The 17,566-nt window shown below is 44.1% G+C and overlaps 1 protein-coding gene across 3 annotated transcripts; it reads left to right on the top strand.

The window, feature by feature from the left end:
- Positions 1–1,158: 1,158 nt before the first annotated feature.
- Positions 1,159–14,679, top strand: sim2 (SIM bHLH transcription factor 2). Of its 3 annotated transcripts, XM_060056346.1 has the most exons (12): positions 2,095–2,228; positions 4,109–4,219; positions 6,393–6,475; positions 7,429–7,518; positions 7,873–7,981; positions 8,768–8,853; positions 9,285–9,484; positions 9,845–9,951; positions 10,432–10,579; positions 11,101–11,269; positions 12,344–12,485; positions 13,308–14,679. In XM_060056346.1, exons 2-12 carry the CDS (start codon positions 4,216–4,218, stop codon positions 14,108–14,110), a joined length of 1,941 nt encoding a protein of 646 aa, XP_059912329.1. In that variant the 5' UTR covers positions 2,095–2,228; positions 4,109–4,215; the 3' UTR covers positions 14,111–14,679. The 3 variants fall into 3 exon arrangements, with proteins under 3 accessions (XP_059912327.1, XP_059912329.1, XP_059912328.1); XM_060056344.1 differs by lacking the exon at positions 4,109–4,219 and having other exon boundaries at positions 1,159–2,228; XM_060056345.1 differs by lacking the exon at positions 2,095–2,228 and having other exon boundaries at positions 3,106–4,219.
- The last annotated feature ends 2,887 nt before the right edge of the window (positions 14,680–17,566 follow it).

Below are 17,566 nucleotides of genomic sequence, written 5' to 3'. Positions count from 1 at the left end.
CACAGCATGGAGGAGAAGGGATTATTGCCGTTTGCGGACTCCTGGAGCTCTATATTTATATAATATAATAATAATAATAATAATATGTATGGGTAGGCTATTTATATAACATTATATCTAATATCACAGCCAAAAGCTATGTGCGCCTCGGATGATATTATGAATCATAAAGACCGCGTCTGACGTCTCTGGTACTTCCACAACAAGTAAAGACTCGTAGTGGGGGATATCTCGGCCATGGTTGAGAAGAATTGGGGGGAAATGAACTTTGGCCTTGACTCTCTGAAGTCCATGAACTGCGACATGGAGGAGATGGGGATTGTACTCCGGGAGCTGAGCTGCCGGACTGCCGCCGAGCTCCTTCCGCGCAGGAGATGCCAGCTTCGGCTGCAGTCCGGCAGCTCAGCTCCCGGAGTACAATCCCATTCTCCTCCATTTCTCCTCCTCCGGACTGCCGCCGAAACTTCGGTGGCAGCTCTGGCGGGGGGAGCTCGGCGGCAGTTCGGCAGAGAAAGGGATTGTAGGCTACTCCCGGAGCTGAGCTGCCGCCGAGTTCCCCCCGCCGGAGCTGCACGTCCGCTGGTCCACAAAATATTAGCTATGCTCTGATTGGAGGGGAGTGGGGAAGTGGGAGGTAATATTCAAGTGTTCCCCCTTCCTACGTAGGAGGGGGCGCCGAAACTGACTCGCTCGTTTCGTTACTGTATAGGCGGGGTACTTTTCAGAAATGCATATCTCACTCAAAAAAGTTATGTAGGCTACAGACTTTTTTCAAAGTTTGTATGCATGTGGGAGCATGCAATGCAATTAAGCAACATTAAATTACTTTGAATTAACCAATCTTATCATGTAATATAATTCAAACCTTTAGCCTGTGCCATTGTTGTGTGAACAGTGTGACTAATAGCCTACTGCATTATAACCTAAAACGTGCATTAATATTGAAGCTGTCAGCCAAACAACAGCCAGGACCTTCAACAGATATCCTTATCAACCTAAGGTCACATGTCAACGCAGAGTTATTGCGATTTTATTTTCAATATCGGAAACTAACAATTCCGTTTGTAGGATTCTCATCCATTGAGTGGTGGATTACGCTGATAGGCCCGACCATTAAGGCGTCGGAACGCAATTTAAAAGCCACAGGGCGATGCCAACACACACACACACACACACACGCACGCACGCACACACACACACACACACACACACACACACACACACACACACACACACACACACACACACACACAAACACACACACACACACACACACACACACACACACACACACACACACACACACACACACACACACACACACACACACGTCATCTCGTGTGTTCTGAAAAAAGCTGCATACCCCAGCCTATGGGCTCAGCTGTCTGGAGCCACATTCAGCCTTTAGGAGACCTTCCCCAGTCCAGAGGCTCTTCACGCCCTCCTTACAGCGTCTCTGCTGCTGCTGCTGCTGCTGCCGCTGCCGTTCAGCTGTAGCCTTGACGGGAATTTTGCTGTTGCACGTCTCTGACAGCTGAACCTACATCATTTTAACTTTTATACATCTTCGAAGCTATTCAATACTCCGGTGACCGCTGTGCGTCATGCTCCGGGTCTGATGCACCTGGACGTCCCGGTTACGCTTCAGGCGGACTTCATGCCGACAATAAAGCCCACCCGAATGCCGAAGAACACGGACCATCAGTGCAAAAGAAAGGGATTAGATCGATTAGGCAATTGATTAGGCGTGAATGCAGAAACCGGAGCACGTGTTCTCAAAAGGAACTAATAAAGGAACCAAAAAAGGAACGAATTAAGGAACGAATAAAGGAACAAATATAGGGACGAATAAAGACGCAGAGAGTGGTTCCGCTGGTCTTGCTTGTGTATCAAGCCCCAGGACGCACATGATGCTGCCTCACCCGGGGGACTCTGAGTTCGGGGGTTTGGGGGTCTGCCTCCTATAGGGTCAGAGCCACATGGACTGGTGAGGCATTGAAGACCTCCGGCGAAGAAGCACAGATCCTCTCCATCACTCGATCGTCTTCAAGAGATGAAGGACAAATCGAAGAACGCCGCGAAGACGCGCCGGGAGAAAGAGAACGGGGAGTTCTACGAGCTGGCCAAGCTGCTCCCCCTGCCCTCCGCCATCACCTCCCAGCTGGACAAGGCTAGCATCATCCGCCTCACCACCTCCTACCTGAGGATGAGAGCCGTGTTCCCCGACGGTAAGACCCCCACCTCCTATCCGATGATGAGAGCCGTGTTCCCCGATGGTAAGACCCCCTCCTACCTGAGAATGAGAGCCATGTTCCCCGATGGTAAGACACTTTCTACCTGAGGCTGAGAGCCGTGTTCCCCGACGGTGGGACCACCTATACCTGAGGAGGAGATCCGTGGTCCCCGACGGTAGGAGGCTGAGAGGGCCCAGAGAGGGCTGGGGTCTCCGTTATGGGGTCAACATATCTGTCATAATAATATAGGCCTACTGCTTCTTATAATAATAATTGCTATTATATTAATACAAAATAACAATAATTATACAATATATAATATAATAATCTTAGAATAATAAAATTACTATTAATCTTCAATCATATCTTAATTAAGCAATCTTATTTATAATGTATGAGTGTAATCATATAGGCTAGCATAAAATAATAATCAACAATTTGCCATATTGTAAAAATTATAATTAGCCTATGCATGCCTAATATACTTGTTTGTAAATTATTATTATTATTATTATCATTTGTTCAGAAAATAAATAGGGCGATTATATTGAATCTCAATGGGCATTTTTTAAATATGTTGTATTAAATATGCAAAACGTTTTTCAGTAACCGATCAGGGCTTTACCGGAGAGCGAGCACATTGCAAAATCGTTTCATTCAAAATGATTAGGCCTAACATGAATTAATATAGCTCTTTGTAAAAAATTGTGTTACCGTAGTTTATTCTATGATGTAATTTGTACAATATGGCAGATATTGTATTGATAGATTAATTTCTTATGTTAATATGCATTACATACACATTATAAATAAGATTGTGTAATTAAGATATAAATCAAGATTGTAGTAATCTTATTATTATACGATTATTATATTATACATTATTATATAATGATTGTTATTTTGTAGCAATATTATATCAATTATTATTATTAGTAGGATTAGTAATAGTATTGCTATTATTGCTAATTATAACTTATTAATAATAATTTCATAAATATCACGTCTAATGATTGATTATGTAGTCTAAGCCAAATCATCTCCCTGGCTCTACCTTTGAAAGGCTCACGTTTTACAGCCCAATGATTGAGTGTTGATTTAAGTCCATTTCAAATGACCAAACACATCAACCAGATGATTAATGACTTGCTGTGGAGCCTCGGACCGGCCCTTGGACAGGTGAAAGGCCAGACAAACAGGTCCTTCCTGCTCTCGAAACGGTCTGTCATTACTCATAAAGTCAAGGAGCACAAGGCCTTTAATGTTGGGGCCACCCTGAAACTGTCTGCCGATGCTGTTATTAGCTACTGCAATGCAAAAAATGCGGGCTATGGATTGAACCAACTCAAAGAAAATCTTTCTTGTCGTGCTTCCTTCTGGTGAAATACATTTTCAAGGTTACAGATAAGATACTAATTTATTCAAACTTAAAAACATCCATGTCTCTGACCATAAGTCCTGTTATCAGTTTGGTCATCCACTCAGAGAGGCCATCACAGACTACAGGCCTTGGTTTAAGAGATCTCTGAGTCTGGACGATTCCCCTTTATTACGGGCCATCTAAAGCTAGCCTATCTGAAGAGGGTGGATTGCCCGAGTGGCTCATTGTAAATCCCTGGAAACCTCTGAGATCTAATTTTTTATAAATCCTATTGATTAGGAAGTATAAGAAAAACTTCTGTTAAACATTTGGGTGGGCCTATAATATGAGAATGTGCGTCAAATGGATGGATTAGCTCAGGGGCTGCATCAGACGCTGTGGTCGGTGTTGGTCTGTGGACGTTTCGTCCCAGAAAGGGACAACCAGGACGCGTGCATGGGATTAGCAGTTTGTTGTTGTGGATGAAATTAAATGACATTAAATTGACTTGCAGATGCAACGTGGATTCACAGGCCTTTACTGTAGCCTACTGATAAAGTTACTGCATTCATCCAGATCGGATGCGTCGCAAAGTAGAAGACCATCACCAAATGGATACACATGGGTGAGGGGTGACTCCTGCTTCCATTAGGCTAACAGTCCATTCCTCTGCTCTTTCTGCAGCCTACCCGTCAGCATGGCCTATATGTTTCAGTTTGATATTGCAGATGGCAGCGTTTAGAGACTGTCTGCATGGGTTCGAGTCCCGGTCAGAGGGGTCTGCGCTCACCTCAGCCTGTTGTTTGCGTAAAAGGATACAATGTAAGCCACCGATCAAGACATTTCCTATCCAAGGGGTCATAACTCATCATATTCATACTTTGGATGAATATGAAAAACTATTGAGGAACTCTTATAGGAAGTTTATAAACTGCTTATGTTTATCCGCCCTGTCTGTTATATTTAATGTCTCTATGTTTTATAATCTGTTTTTATTTAGGTCATTGGATCTTTTTTTTCATATTTATTTATATTTCCCTCCAGAAATGTTTGGAGGCAATGATGCAATCTCATAATCTTAATATAATAATCATGCAGTGAATTATTTTCGTTAATCGAGTTTGTCAGTGAAAATTGTTCATTCATTATTATCTGGTGCTTGCACACCGCAGCGCGGCAACCGCCCTGATAACCGCCTCGCTGCCGAAGGGTTCAGCACGGCGGTGTGAAGGGCCAGGCGTTTTTAAAACGCTGTTGCTGCCGCCGCCGAACATTTCAACACGGGGATCGCTGAGCGGTAGTGCAAAATCTGTGCGCGTTCACGTGGGCGGCAACCGCTATCTGGTCTACAGCCGCTTTTGTAACCGCCTCCCCGCTGCCGCCCTTCCCTCATTGAATGGAGGCGGCGAGTTGCCGCGTGGCGGTGTGACAGCAGCTTTACAATATAATAAGTGCCCTATTTGGATGTTGTGTAGTGATATTATTCTACTGATTAGTGTAGGTCAGGCCTTATCTGCGTGACATTTTAATGATAGCGATGGACACAGCAGCGCCTCAGAGCAATAAGCGCTGCGCCGCTACTACCATAATTACTGTGCGGTCAATTAGGAAGAGAGGCCTTCATCCAAACAGACAAGTCATTAGAGAAATTAGGGGGGAGGCAACTTGCTCAAACAGGCGGCAGACTGAAACCCAGAAACGAGGCCAACAAGACTAGCCTTTATTGAGGGAAAAATTGGATTCCTATTATAGATGGGATGACATATTTTTATCGCACTTGGAGAAATAATAATCTATAGACAGTATAATATACTGTCTATGAATGTTCATATGAATCGTTGTCAGTCGTAGATAAAATCTGCAATATATATTATATATTGCAGATTTTATCTACGACTGACAACGATTCATATGAACATTCACACACCGAAGGTGGAGTAGACCCCTCAAGGTGACAGCCAGCTCGTCGGGAGGAGTCAGGGTGAGGCGTCTTTCTCAGGGACACCTCTTGGAGGAGCCGTGAATCGAACAAGCAACCTTCTGGTTAAAAGAAAACCCGCTCTACCTCTTGCGCTAACAATGGACACATGCAACATATCAAGTGTATAAGAAAAAAAGCACATATTGTATATTCTGTGTACTTCTGCAATGACAACAGAAGTAGTGCTGACAACCTTGAGGGGTTAGGTTAGAGTGTGACTGACTAGTGTGAGGATTAATCCACTTGTTTAGACATGTTTATCATCGTCCTTGTGCAGGCCTGCAATCCTTTAGTGTGTATGTTTTGTAGTGGTTTGGCAGAGGCAGATTATTTCACATACAACTTTTTGTATACCTACTTCTTGTCTAAATTCCTGTAGTATTATATTATTGAAAGTAAAGTAGTAAAAATAGTTACTAGATTGTTAAATCGAAATTATCATTTAAATCTGATTGCCCTGATCATCAGTCATTTCATAAAAAAAATATTCGGCCCATGGAATAAAACGGACTGAATCACGCTTAAAAAAAAATAAATAATAATATAAATATACTATTGTAAATATATACTCACATACTTGTTTCTATTTCTTAAGGTTAAATTGTTTGATAGGTTTTGAAGGTTCATTTATAATTGAGAAGCAATTCAACGGTGTATGAAGGATATCAGGTCATAAGGTGTTTCCGCTCATAAATATACTACAGGATAGTACAGGCTGTGTGAACGGTTATTATAAGTTAATGCATACATGGGCTGGGTAGTACCCTCATACACTCCAGCAGTGTTGGGGGATGAGACGTCTTGTTCTCCTGTCCAGGTCTGGGTGACGCCTGGGGCCAGGCTTCACGAGGGAGCCATCTGGACAACATGGCCAAAGAACTGGGCTCCCATCTCCTGCAGGTCAAAGCAACCACACAACCAAGTCCTATACACTATAAACATAAAAAAATACAGTTTGCTTTACCCTGTTAACACAGAAGTGAGTTGCTATGCTATTCTAACAAAAATATTGATGTTAGCTGATGGTAATGATTATGACTATAATATGAACGAGAAATTGTTCACTGTTGGGTTAGCGTCCAACAGACTGGACTGCTGGATATATATTATTTGACCTCTAGTCAGGCAATTTTCCCAAACCAAATTGTTGCTCTTAGGGTCTTTCTTGCCACAGGTTGTTCCAAGGAGCTGAAGAAAAGCTTATGTTCCACAGTTGCAAGATGGAAAGACTCTGATCAAACGACAGTACAGCACTCAGTTGAGGCTGCTATTTAACGGGAGGTGATTTCAGTTGCTAGGCTTACTGGGACATAGCTGTTTGAAATAGGGTCTTCTCTACCTCAACGGCCCCATTTCTCCACCCATATGCACTGCATATGAAGGCAATGTCCCCAGCTGCAGAGGACCTGGACCGTAGCGTTGATGTAAAGAACCAGTCTCAACATGAGGTTTCTGTTGTCATAATGGGCAGAATAAATAAAATATAAAATTATGTATTATAATATCCTATAAAAATTATCCTAAATTATATCATATAGAATCTCCCATGTACACGTTGGGAAAGTGTAAAGTGTGGGCAGTTAAACCTATAATGTACTTTGCTCTGAATCAGACCTTTGTCAGGGTTAGGGTGAGTCCTAGGGTTAGGGTTACGGCTAGGGTAGGGTTAGCCCTAGGGTAAGTGTAAGGGTTAGCCCTAGGATTAGTACACTGGATCATCACCTCGACTCAGCATCAAGTCTTGGAGATTAGTCCATCACGTAATAATGATGTTTGAATTCACATGCAATTCATGCAAAGGCCTACAATAGGCCGTTATAATTAAATAACGACTTACTTTATACTTTCTGCAGACTCTCGATGGATTTGTTTTCGTCGTTGCTCCTGACGGAAAGATTATGTACATCTCTGAAACGGCATCCGTCCATCTTGGCCTGTCCCAGGTAAGATTTCCACATATGTCTGTAACACTTCAGCGGTTTATGTCCTGAGTCTAAAAATAATATTTGACTGACTTGCAAGGCCGTTAAAAAACATAATAGCCTACATCAAGCGAGATATTGCTATGCCTAAAGTTGCTTCCTTAATTATAGTATGATGAAGACGTACAAAGAGAGGCCACATTATCTTCGTCACATCGTATTTCAAATTATCAAAGAAAGAACAAATATCGCCCGGATAGTTTTTTCACAGATGACCAAACAATTTGCCTGAGGCACTAACCTGTAATTCTGGAAATACAAATGTACAGTATGTACAGTAGTGAAGGGTGTGCGGTGTGATTGTGTGTGTTCCAGGTAGAGCTAACAGGAAACAGTATTTTCGAGTACATCCACCCAGCGGACCATGATGAGATGACTGCTGTCCTCAGTGCTCAGAAAGCCCCCCACTGCCACCTCTCCCAAGGTCCAGACCCCTGCTTCTAGAAGTCCCCCATTCAGATCAATGTTTTCCTTAAATATCATTCTCCCCATCGCTTGCTATGTACAAAGTCAACAAAACAAGTTAATCCTGCAGATTCGCCGAAAAAACAACAACATCTGCCATAGTATAGTCTTTGTCAAGAGGGAAGCAGAGTGCTTGCACACTGGCCCAACAAACAGCCAGCGATAGAATGTTGGCTAGCGGGCTAGCGCCAATTCAACTTGTTCGCCAGGGAGAAACCTAATCCGACAGCCAAGAGCACTGGGAGCACTGGGCCCATGTTGGTGTGGTTGGTGTTTGTTGATGTTTGTTGGGGCCGTGTGCAGAAATGGTCCCCGAAAGCAAACCTCTCATTGAGCACTAGTACTAAAAAAAAAAACGTTTGTACTGGCAAGTGACAAGACGGCATTTTCTAAAGTAACCTCTTTTATTATTTGTCCTGATTCATCCTATTCTATGTGCATTTTGTTAATATTTGAAGCGGCAGCGAATCTGAAATGGCTAGTCGAAATACTGCTTGAATAACTAACGTTTACTATTACTGCAAACTGTACTTGTAAGCTCTGTAAGCTCAGCATAATGCAACACTTGGGACATGCTAAGATGCACATGCTCAATGGAACGCACATACTGTACACTTATTCCTGCTGCCTTAATGAACTGCAGAAATGTCACTCATATCAAACCTCAAGTGTGTCATTGCTTCTGTATAATACTCTCAAAAAATTAATAATGCCCTCATCCTTCTACGTCTTTTTGTGTGCACAGAGTATGAGATTGAGCGGTCTTTCTTCCTGAGGATGAAGTGTGTGCTGGCGAAGCGCAACGCCGGATTAACATGTGGAGGATTTAAGGTAGGCCGCGCCCTCGCTGAAACCGCTCAGAGAAACCACTGCAGTCCTGATGTGAACATCAGACAGGCTCTGGTGGTCGTGGGGGGTTTGGGAGCAGAGATGTGACAGAAGAGAGACTGAAGAGAGACACCAGAGAGCTGAGTTATGTGAGAACACGACAAAGACTGGCGGGCGGGGCTGGGTGGCGGCCTGGAGACTTAGGAGTGCAAATCCCTTTAGCAGGAAAGGGGATTCCAATCCTCCAAGGTGCTGTTAGGGGGGGATTTGCGGCACGTAGAATGAGCTTAGAAAAAGCTGGATCTGATCTTATGAGAGGAGTGGGAGGATATTGGAGGAAACCTCGGATTTAATTACATTTCTAAATTCATCAACAGAACAAGGCAGGTTTAGAAGAGCTAAAGAAATGGACCTTTCTTGTTGCCGTTGGTCAGGTGATCCACTGCAGCGGCTACCTGAAGCTGCGGCAGTACGTGATGGACGTGCCGCTCTACGACGCCTGGTATCAGATCGTCGGCCTCGTCGCCGTGGGGAACTCGCTGCCCCCCAGCGGCATCACGGAGATCAAGCTCCACAGCAACATGTTCATGTTCCGGGCCAGTCTGGACCTCAAGCTCATCTTCCTAGACTCCAGGTGTGAACGGGAGCACTGGGGGCAACGAGGAGAGGAGAGGTGGCTGTGTGCCGAGGTGTCCCCCTGAGCCACAGACCAAACCCTGCCGGCTGCCCCGGAGCTGGCTGCTGCCTTGCATGGTCGACATCGCCGTCGGTGTGTGAATGTGTGTGAATGAGAGGCACTACAGGATTGCAGTCCATTTACCATTGAATAACATGTTGGGCAGATGGATTGATTGATGATACAGGGAAGGTATCAGCTGGGAATATCAGGGTAATCTAACACCCTCAATTTATTATTTCATCTCTTTGGCTCAGGTAATATGAAAATCGAATCTTCCGATTGTAACGTGTGATGCTTGTCCTGATGCTGAGACAGGGTGGCTGAGTTGACGGGATACGAGCCCCAGGACCTCGTTGAGAAGACGCTCTACCACCACGTCCACGGCTGTGACGTCTTCCAGCTCCGCTCCGCGCACCACCTCCGTAAGTGGACCAGTGCCTCTCACAAGAGTGTGTGTGTGTGTGTGTGTGTGTGTGTGTGTGTGTGTGTGTGTGTGTGTGTGTGTGTGTGTGTGTGTGTGTGTGTGTGTGTGTGTGTGTGTGTGTGTGTGTATGTGTGTGTGTGTGTGTGTGTGTGTGTGTGTGTGTGTGTGTGTGTGATAAACATCATGACTGAAAATAAGATGAGGATATATTTGTGTAAGCATGCACAGCTCTATTAGACGTATTAAATATATTTTGATTTAATTCAATATCAATCATCACATATGCTGCATATATACCAACAAATCAATGAATAAGCAAATGTGCAATATTCCCCTTTGAGTACAATAAAGTACAACACATCATTAAACAAGCTTTTAGTTTGATTAATGATGTGTGAAATTGCTAACATAGGTGCCTCTGTTGTATCTTTAATTATTTATTATACGTGTCCTTTTCTGTCTTTCCAAATGTCTGTAGTGTTAGTAAAGGGCCAGGTGACCACTAAGTACTACCGGCTGCTGTCGAAGCGGGGAGGCTGGGTCTGGGTGCAGAGCTACGCCACCATCGTCCACAATAGCCGCTCCTCCAGACCTCACTGCATCGTCAGTATCAACTACGTCCTCACGTGAGTCAGAGCATGCCATAGCTTCATTTTCTCAAGGAGATTTGAATGAGTGTATGTTAAAATAATTCTCCATCGAAGCTTGGAAGCTTCCGTGGAGGACCCAGATTAAGGCATTAAAATTGACTGTTTATGTGTCATATTCACAACAATTAAAGCAACAGCAATGAAACTATGCATTGAATATGCTAGTATTTAAACTTTCAGAACAATTCACAAAATCTTTCCCTTTTTCCCCTACAAATAAGTGTATGGAGTTTATATGTTGGAGGAAATAACATGACTCGTATAGACTGAGTTAAACAATATGACATCATTTATATTTATATATTTTTTAACCTCTTCTGGAAATATTTCAAGGCCCGGTTCTAACGGGTCCAGGGACCGGGGTTGGGTATCTCTGCTGTAACAACGATGAGTAGAAAGCGAGTGATCACACATTGATGAAGCACGCTAAAGAAAAAGCTTCTCCATCATCCCATTCAACCAGTACAAGTAGAACAATGTGGCTCGTTATGTTTCAGTGACGTTGAATACCAGGAGCTGCCACTGTCTCAGGAGCAGAACGCGGCCGTCAGGTCCGGCCTTAGCTACAAGAGAAGCCTGGCTTCTCCTCCTCCACCGCATCACAAACACCTGAAGACCAGAACGCTGAAGGTCAAAACCAGAGTCAAACCCGCCCCGTACCCCACGGTAGGACTGCAGTGTTCTAGTTCAACTAGTTTAAACTGAATTCATTGTGTTTGTGTTTTTCAACCTCAACAATGTATTACCATAATGTTTCATAATATAACATCATTCTGTATTATTCTTTTAGAGTTTTCAGCATTACACTGTTTGTGGATGCTAGGAAGGTTGGAAGAAGAAGGAATTAGGCTGATTGACTGAAGCCAAGTCCATACTATAGCCTGTGTGTGTGTGTGTGTGTGTGTGTGTGTGTGTGTGTGTGTGTGTGTGTGTGTGTGTGTGTGTGTGTGTGTGTGTGTGTGTGTGTGTGTGTGTCTGTGTGTGTGTGTGTGTGTGTGTGTGTGTGTGTGTGTGTGTGTGTGTGTGTGTGTGTGTGTGTGATCTTTGATCTTACTCGGTTTAGAAGAAAAAATTAGCTTCCAAAAACACCGAGCCCAAGAGTGACCCAGAGGTCTCAGGGTCTCGTCTCGTCCCTGAGCACATTTATCAGAACCAGAACTGGAGCCTATGCTTCATCTGCCTTCTGTAAAGTGTTGTAATAAAGTCCTTTTATGTCCCAAATAAGGCATTGAAACATTTTAAAAAAGGGTCGCTTTTAGAAAACAGTAGATAACGTGCATGTGGTGTTGCACGTTAACAACACCAGTGATGCTGACAGATCTGAACCACGACCGCTGGAGGAAGCATCTTGAAGAGCTCCGTTCGAAACAAACAGCCTGTCACACATTAGTGAAGCATACATACTTACATAAGTCTGTTCGGATATCACAGAAAAAACACATTTCGGTCGACACCACCATCTTCCATCTTCGCTTAAAATATATGAACAACCATGCCAACCCGGGCAAAAAGTAAAGGTAGACTTTTGAATCCCTGCAAATGGTGTGTAATGTATCCACGGTTTCATTACCCAACAACTCGACGTCTATATTCAAAATGTATTTGTGTTAGCATAGAGCAGTGCTACAGGGCTATGTTTCTACGTAGGAAGACACTAGAATAGGAATCTTTTGCCTCAATAATCACATCTTCTTTTATTTTTCCGGCTCACCCTACCGTGGTCGTCGTATCTCCCCCCAGCCTGCCAAGCTGAGCTGCTCCCCACAGGGGGGGGGTTGGAAAGAGAGCGTGCACGGCGCCACCCCTGGCGGGTCCACCACGGCCCACCTGGAGGAGGGAGAGGGGGGTCGCGGGGTCCACCACAGCCTCAACACCCCCCACGGTGAGGCCCTAGGTTACCGGGTCAACGAGTACTAATATACAAAACGTCAAATCTATGCAATCATACGTTGGTTTAAGATGAGCATTTTGACGAGTTATGGATTATTCAAATATAGTATATCAAATGTATGTGACCGTATGTTACGCTCCTTTGAATAGATCTAAGGGGTAAAGTAACTAACACGACAACCAGAGGTGGAAGACATTGAAGAGACACAACTGAAAAGTAAAAGTATATTTATTGCTGTAGAATCACAAAGGGAATGGTAAGGGGACCTATTGAAAGAACACCAAAGATCTGAGCTCCTGAGAAGGAAAAGAACCAAAACCCAGGCTAGCCTAGCCAGCAACAGTACTAATATACAAAACGTCAAATCTATGCAATCATACGTTGGTTTAAGATGAGCATTTTGACGAGTTATGGATTATGTTGAGCTCCCTTCCCTGGGAGAGAGGGAGGTCAACACAAAGGGAAGGTAGCACAAGGCAAAACACAAAACACAAGGCAAAAAACGCGATAATCTCAGATCCAGCAGTCCTACCAAAATATAGCAGAACCTCTCGGGGAGACGGTGCAGTACCTCGGCCAGAGTCCAAATGCTGCGAGTAACCCCTTGTTTCCAGTTTCCTTAAAATACAGAGAAAGTCTACTGAAGGCCAGACCCATTTGAACCTAGAGTCTGTTTTGTTAGCCTACTCACGCGAAGACCGCTCTGGGGAAAGCACCTATCGCCCCTCCCTGGTCTCTGTCAAAAACTCAGCCCAGGCCAGGAATGTAATCGGACATTCGGTTCTCATTGGCTGTTGCCGTCTCCCTCCTCAGATCCCGAGGCGGCTCCTTACTGGACCGCCCCCGAGCCGGCCAGGGCCCACCAGCTGCTGCCGAGCTGCACGGCCCTGCAGCACCGGGACGGCCTGCTGAAGGCAGAGCCCAGCCATTCGCCGGTCGGGAGAAGGCCCACCGCGGGCGCCGACACACTCCACCCCTGCGCCAGGGTGACCAAGGGGGGCGGCCGGGCGGCGTTCGGCCCGGAGCACGGCTACAAACCCACGGGGAGGGAGAGTGAGGGCCAGGGGGGGGCAGGCGCTCCGCCGCCGTGTCCTCTGTTCGGCAGCTTGGTGCTGAGCAAGGGCATCAGGGAGCAGCCTCGCCCCTTTCACGGCCAGACCTTCCCCAGGCAACGCCTGCTGGACCAGAGGAGGAGGCTGCCCGCGCCCGAGGCGTCCTCGTCCTGCCATTACAAAGGATACCTACACCACCACCACCACCACCCTGCCGGGCTCGGCCAGCAGATCTCCGCCCAGGAGCAGGAGGACGGGGCGCTGGAGAAGGAGGAGAGGAGGATGTGGATAGGAATGGGCATGGGCGTGGCCATGGGCGGACCCGCCCAGCCGCCGTACGTGTCGTTGAACCTTCACCAAGTCTTCAGCAATCGCAGCAGCGCCGTGAAAGCGCCTCCCTGCACCGCGTTGGGGCATTTTGCAGACGGTTACGGTTGCCACGGTAATGACGTGGTGTCCTACAGCAATAAGAGTCAAAGCCCCGCCCTAGGCCCCGCCCAAGGAGGGCAACGCGAGATTCCACATTACATCGGTACATCCGTGATCATCACCAACGAGAGCTGACCGAGGAGGAGCACAGGTGCACGACTCGTGGTCCACGACCGCGTGGAGGACGTCTACTCAAGGGTATTTCAGGCCTTTTGAATTGTTCAATTTTTCACGTTCAGACCCTGGTCCTTCTGTAGTGAGGGGGCATCACAGGCGGGAGACGCTCAGGCCTTCTTGCTGTTACGGTCCATCAGCATCCATGAGGAACACCTTGGGGATCGAGTCTGAACGGACGGTATACAGTGTTTTGTAGAACCTTTCAAATGTGAGAATACAATAGTACTAGTAGCATTAATAACGTAAGGATTTTGAATTGTAGCAATATGTAAGATACAGTACATTGTCTTGACCAAAATAACTGGTTTTAATCAAATAGTTCAAGTTAAGATTTTTTGAAATAAAAAACTGGTTGGATACCAAAAAGAAACATGTTTCTTAGTAATGCACTTCTCACTTGCATATATTGTATTTAACATATTTTATTTTACATTATTAATATGACATTTGATGATACCTTAAATGGAAATGGAACCAAACAAGCATGGAATTCCCCCTAAATAAATTTGACCTGTGTTTTTCCTTAACTTCATTGTTTTGATCTAATGAGAATTTAAACAGTCTGTTAGACTTGTGTATAACCCTTTTATAAAGTGGGAGCTGTAACACTTTTGAAGGAAGAAAAGTAAGAGAAAACTCCAAACTCAAATTCGACATGCACTGAGCTATTGAATACTAATGAAATAATATGAATACATTTTATTTTAAATCAAATGATTATGAGCAATCCCCTTTAACAACATTTTGCTACCCGCCTCCGCTTCTTTAGACTTGGGAGAGGAGTGGCCCAGCAGACCTACAACTTGAGGTTTAACCAATGGGTTATTGCATGATATTACACGATGGAGAAGTTGTCTATCCAACCCAGTCTCACGGAAATACGTGACACTTTCACGTCATTTAATCTATTCAATCGTGATCTGAGACACGTAATTTCAATCTCATGTATTTCAATTGGAAGTATTTTTCGTGTCACTTAGCACGACTTTCGCCCTAATATTTAAACTATGCAAGTAATTTATCATATTAAACAAAACATTTGGCAGACGAATAGTTATACAGCCCTTAATAGGAGTTTGAGAGCGAAAGAGGGAAATTCCCGCTAAAACTGACGACAGTGCTTACGCCACCAGCTAGCTTGCGTCTTCACCATGGCAACGGCAGAGAACGCTCATGGGTAACGTAAGCCGTTTCGCAATACCAAGTGCAATATTAACATTGTATTTTTTTGCAAACCAAAAGTGCACATTGCTGCTAACTTTGTTTGTGATTGATGGTTGACAGTTTTTTTCTTTTCTCCCTGCAGCTCCTGTATAGTCAACCCCCATCACACGTTATCGTCGTCATTTTGAATCCCCAAAGCCACTTTTAAGAGCCACGTCCCTCCGTCTGTCTGTCCGTCTATCTGCCTGTCTGTCTGTCTGTCTGTCTTTCAGTCTGTCTAGGTCAGTCTGCCTGTCTGGGTCAGTCAGTCTGTCTGTCTGGGTCAGTCAGTCTGTCTGTCTGGGTCAGTCAGTCTGTCTGTCTGGGTCAGTCAGTCTGTTTCTGTTGCAATGGTGGCCACAAGACATACCATTGACTGCCCCGCTACAAAGAGGGGAAACGTGTGGCGCTTAAAATGAAACAAGACCACCTTATACTATGAGGGGCCGCCTGGGACAGAATTCATACTTGGTCTTACACACACTATTATAATCTCGCATATACACTACTATACTCATACACACACACACTATTAAACTCCTTTTACATGTAAGTATGAGAGTATAGTAGTGTATGTGAGAGGGTATAGTAGTGTATGTAAGAGGGTATAGTAGTGTATGTAAGAGAGTATAGTAGTGTATGTAAGAGAGTATAGTAGTGTATGTAAGAGAGTATAGTAGTGTATGTAAGAGAGTATAGTAGTGTATGTAAGAGAGTATAGTAGTGTATGTAAGAGAGTATAGTAGTGTATGTAAGAGAGTATAGTAGTGTATGTGAAGGAGTATAGTAGTGTATGTAAGAGAGTATAGTAGTATGTGTAAGAGAGTATAGTAGTGTATGTAAGAGAGTATAGTAGTGTATGTGAGAGAGTATAGTAGTGTATGTAAGAGAGTATAATAGTGTATGTGAAGGAGTATAATAGTGTATGTAAGAGAGTATAGTAGTATGTGTAAGAGAGTATAGTAGTGTATGTAAGAGAGTATAGTAGTGTATGTAAGAGAGTATAGTAGTGTATGTGAAGGAGTATAGTAGTGTATGTAAGAGAGTATAGTAGTATGTGTAAGAGAGTATAGTAGTGTATGTAAGAGAGTATAATAGTGTATGTGAAGGAGTATAATAGTGTATGTAAGAGAGTATAGTAGTGTATGTAAGAGAGTATAGTAGTGTATGTAAGAGAGTATAGTAGTGTATGTAAGAGAGTATAGTAGTATGTGTAAGAGAGTATAGTAGTGTATGTAAGAGAGTATAATAGTGTATGTGAAGGAGTATAATAGTGTGTGTAAGACCAAGTATGAATTCTGTCCCAGGCGGCCCCTCATATTATACTGTAGCTGAACCCAAGGTAAGTGTTTTTACATCACTCAATTTCATTCAGTTTGTACTAAACAGATGGGTGGCAAATTACTGTAATGGAATACCTGGATGATCTTAGTGACTTTAGCATTATTGTAGCATGGGTGGCTGGAGCTTCAGTCGCAAAGAGTTCAGCTTGCCAGAAGGGAATAAAGTCTGCATTGAAACATATGGGAAAGTCTGATATCAATACCATGAATAGATTCAGCAATTGCGGGTGAAGACAGACATTTGATGACCACAATGTTTGTGTATTAGTGTGACAGGTCAGGAAAAACCTGAAAATTCCTCAGGTGACTGAGAATGTCAATGCAGGATGAGATCAGACATTGCCTGAACCAAGAGTCTTACTTCAACTATAGAGAGAGGGATATTATGGTAGAGTTGGCCATTGCATGAACTCCTCATTACAAAGGCAAATAAATGTACACGGCACAAGGGCTCACTGAAAGGTTTGACAAGGATGAAAATCATATCCTGTGGACTCATCACAACTCTATCCAGTTCAACAGAGATTCTGGTCTATCCACCACCACCATCAAAACACTCAAATTAGGGAAAATGTTCTGGAAGAATTGAGCTCCATCCCTCCAGTAGTGTTCCATAGACATGGAGTATCTATGCCTAGGCAAATTTAAGCTGTTTAACACCTTACTAAAACACTAGGTTGCATTTTCGTTTTTCATTTGTCACCTGTCTCGGTTTCAGTACCTTTAACTATTGAATTTTCATTTCAACACACGGAGAGCAGTTGAGGAGAGGAAACGGGCACGTTCTGGTGGAGGACCTCAATGTGGCTCCAATAGTGACTGTGCCAGACGAGGCAAGCCAAGGGTGAGGTGTGGAGGGCGACGCAAA

The sequence above is a fragment of the Gadus macrocephalus genome, chromosome 7, assembly GCF_031168955.1.
Source record: "Gadus macrocephalus chromosome 7, ASM3116895v1".
NCBI lineage: Eukaryota > Metazoa > Chordata > Actinopteri > Gadiformes > Gadidae > Gadus > Gadus macrocephalus.
The sequence above is the reverse complement of the archived record's forward strand: the minus strand, read 5'-3'. Positions and strand labels throughout refer to the sequence as shown.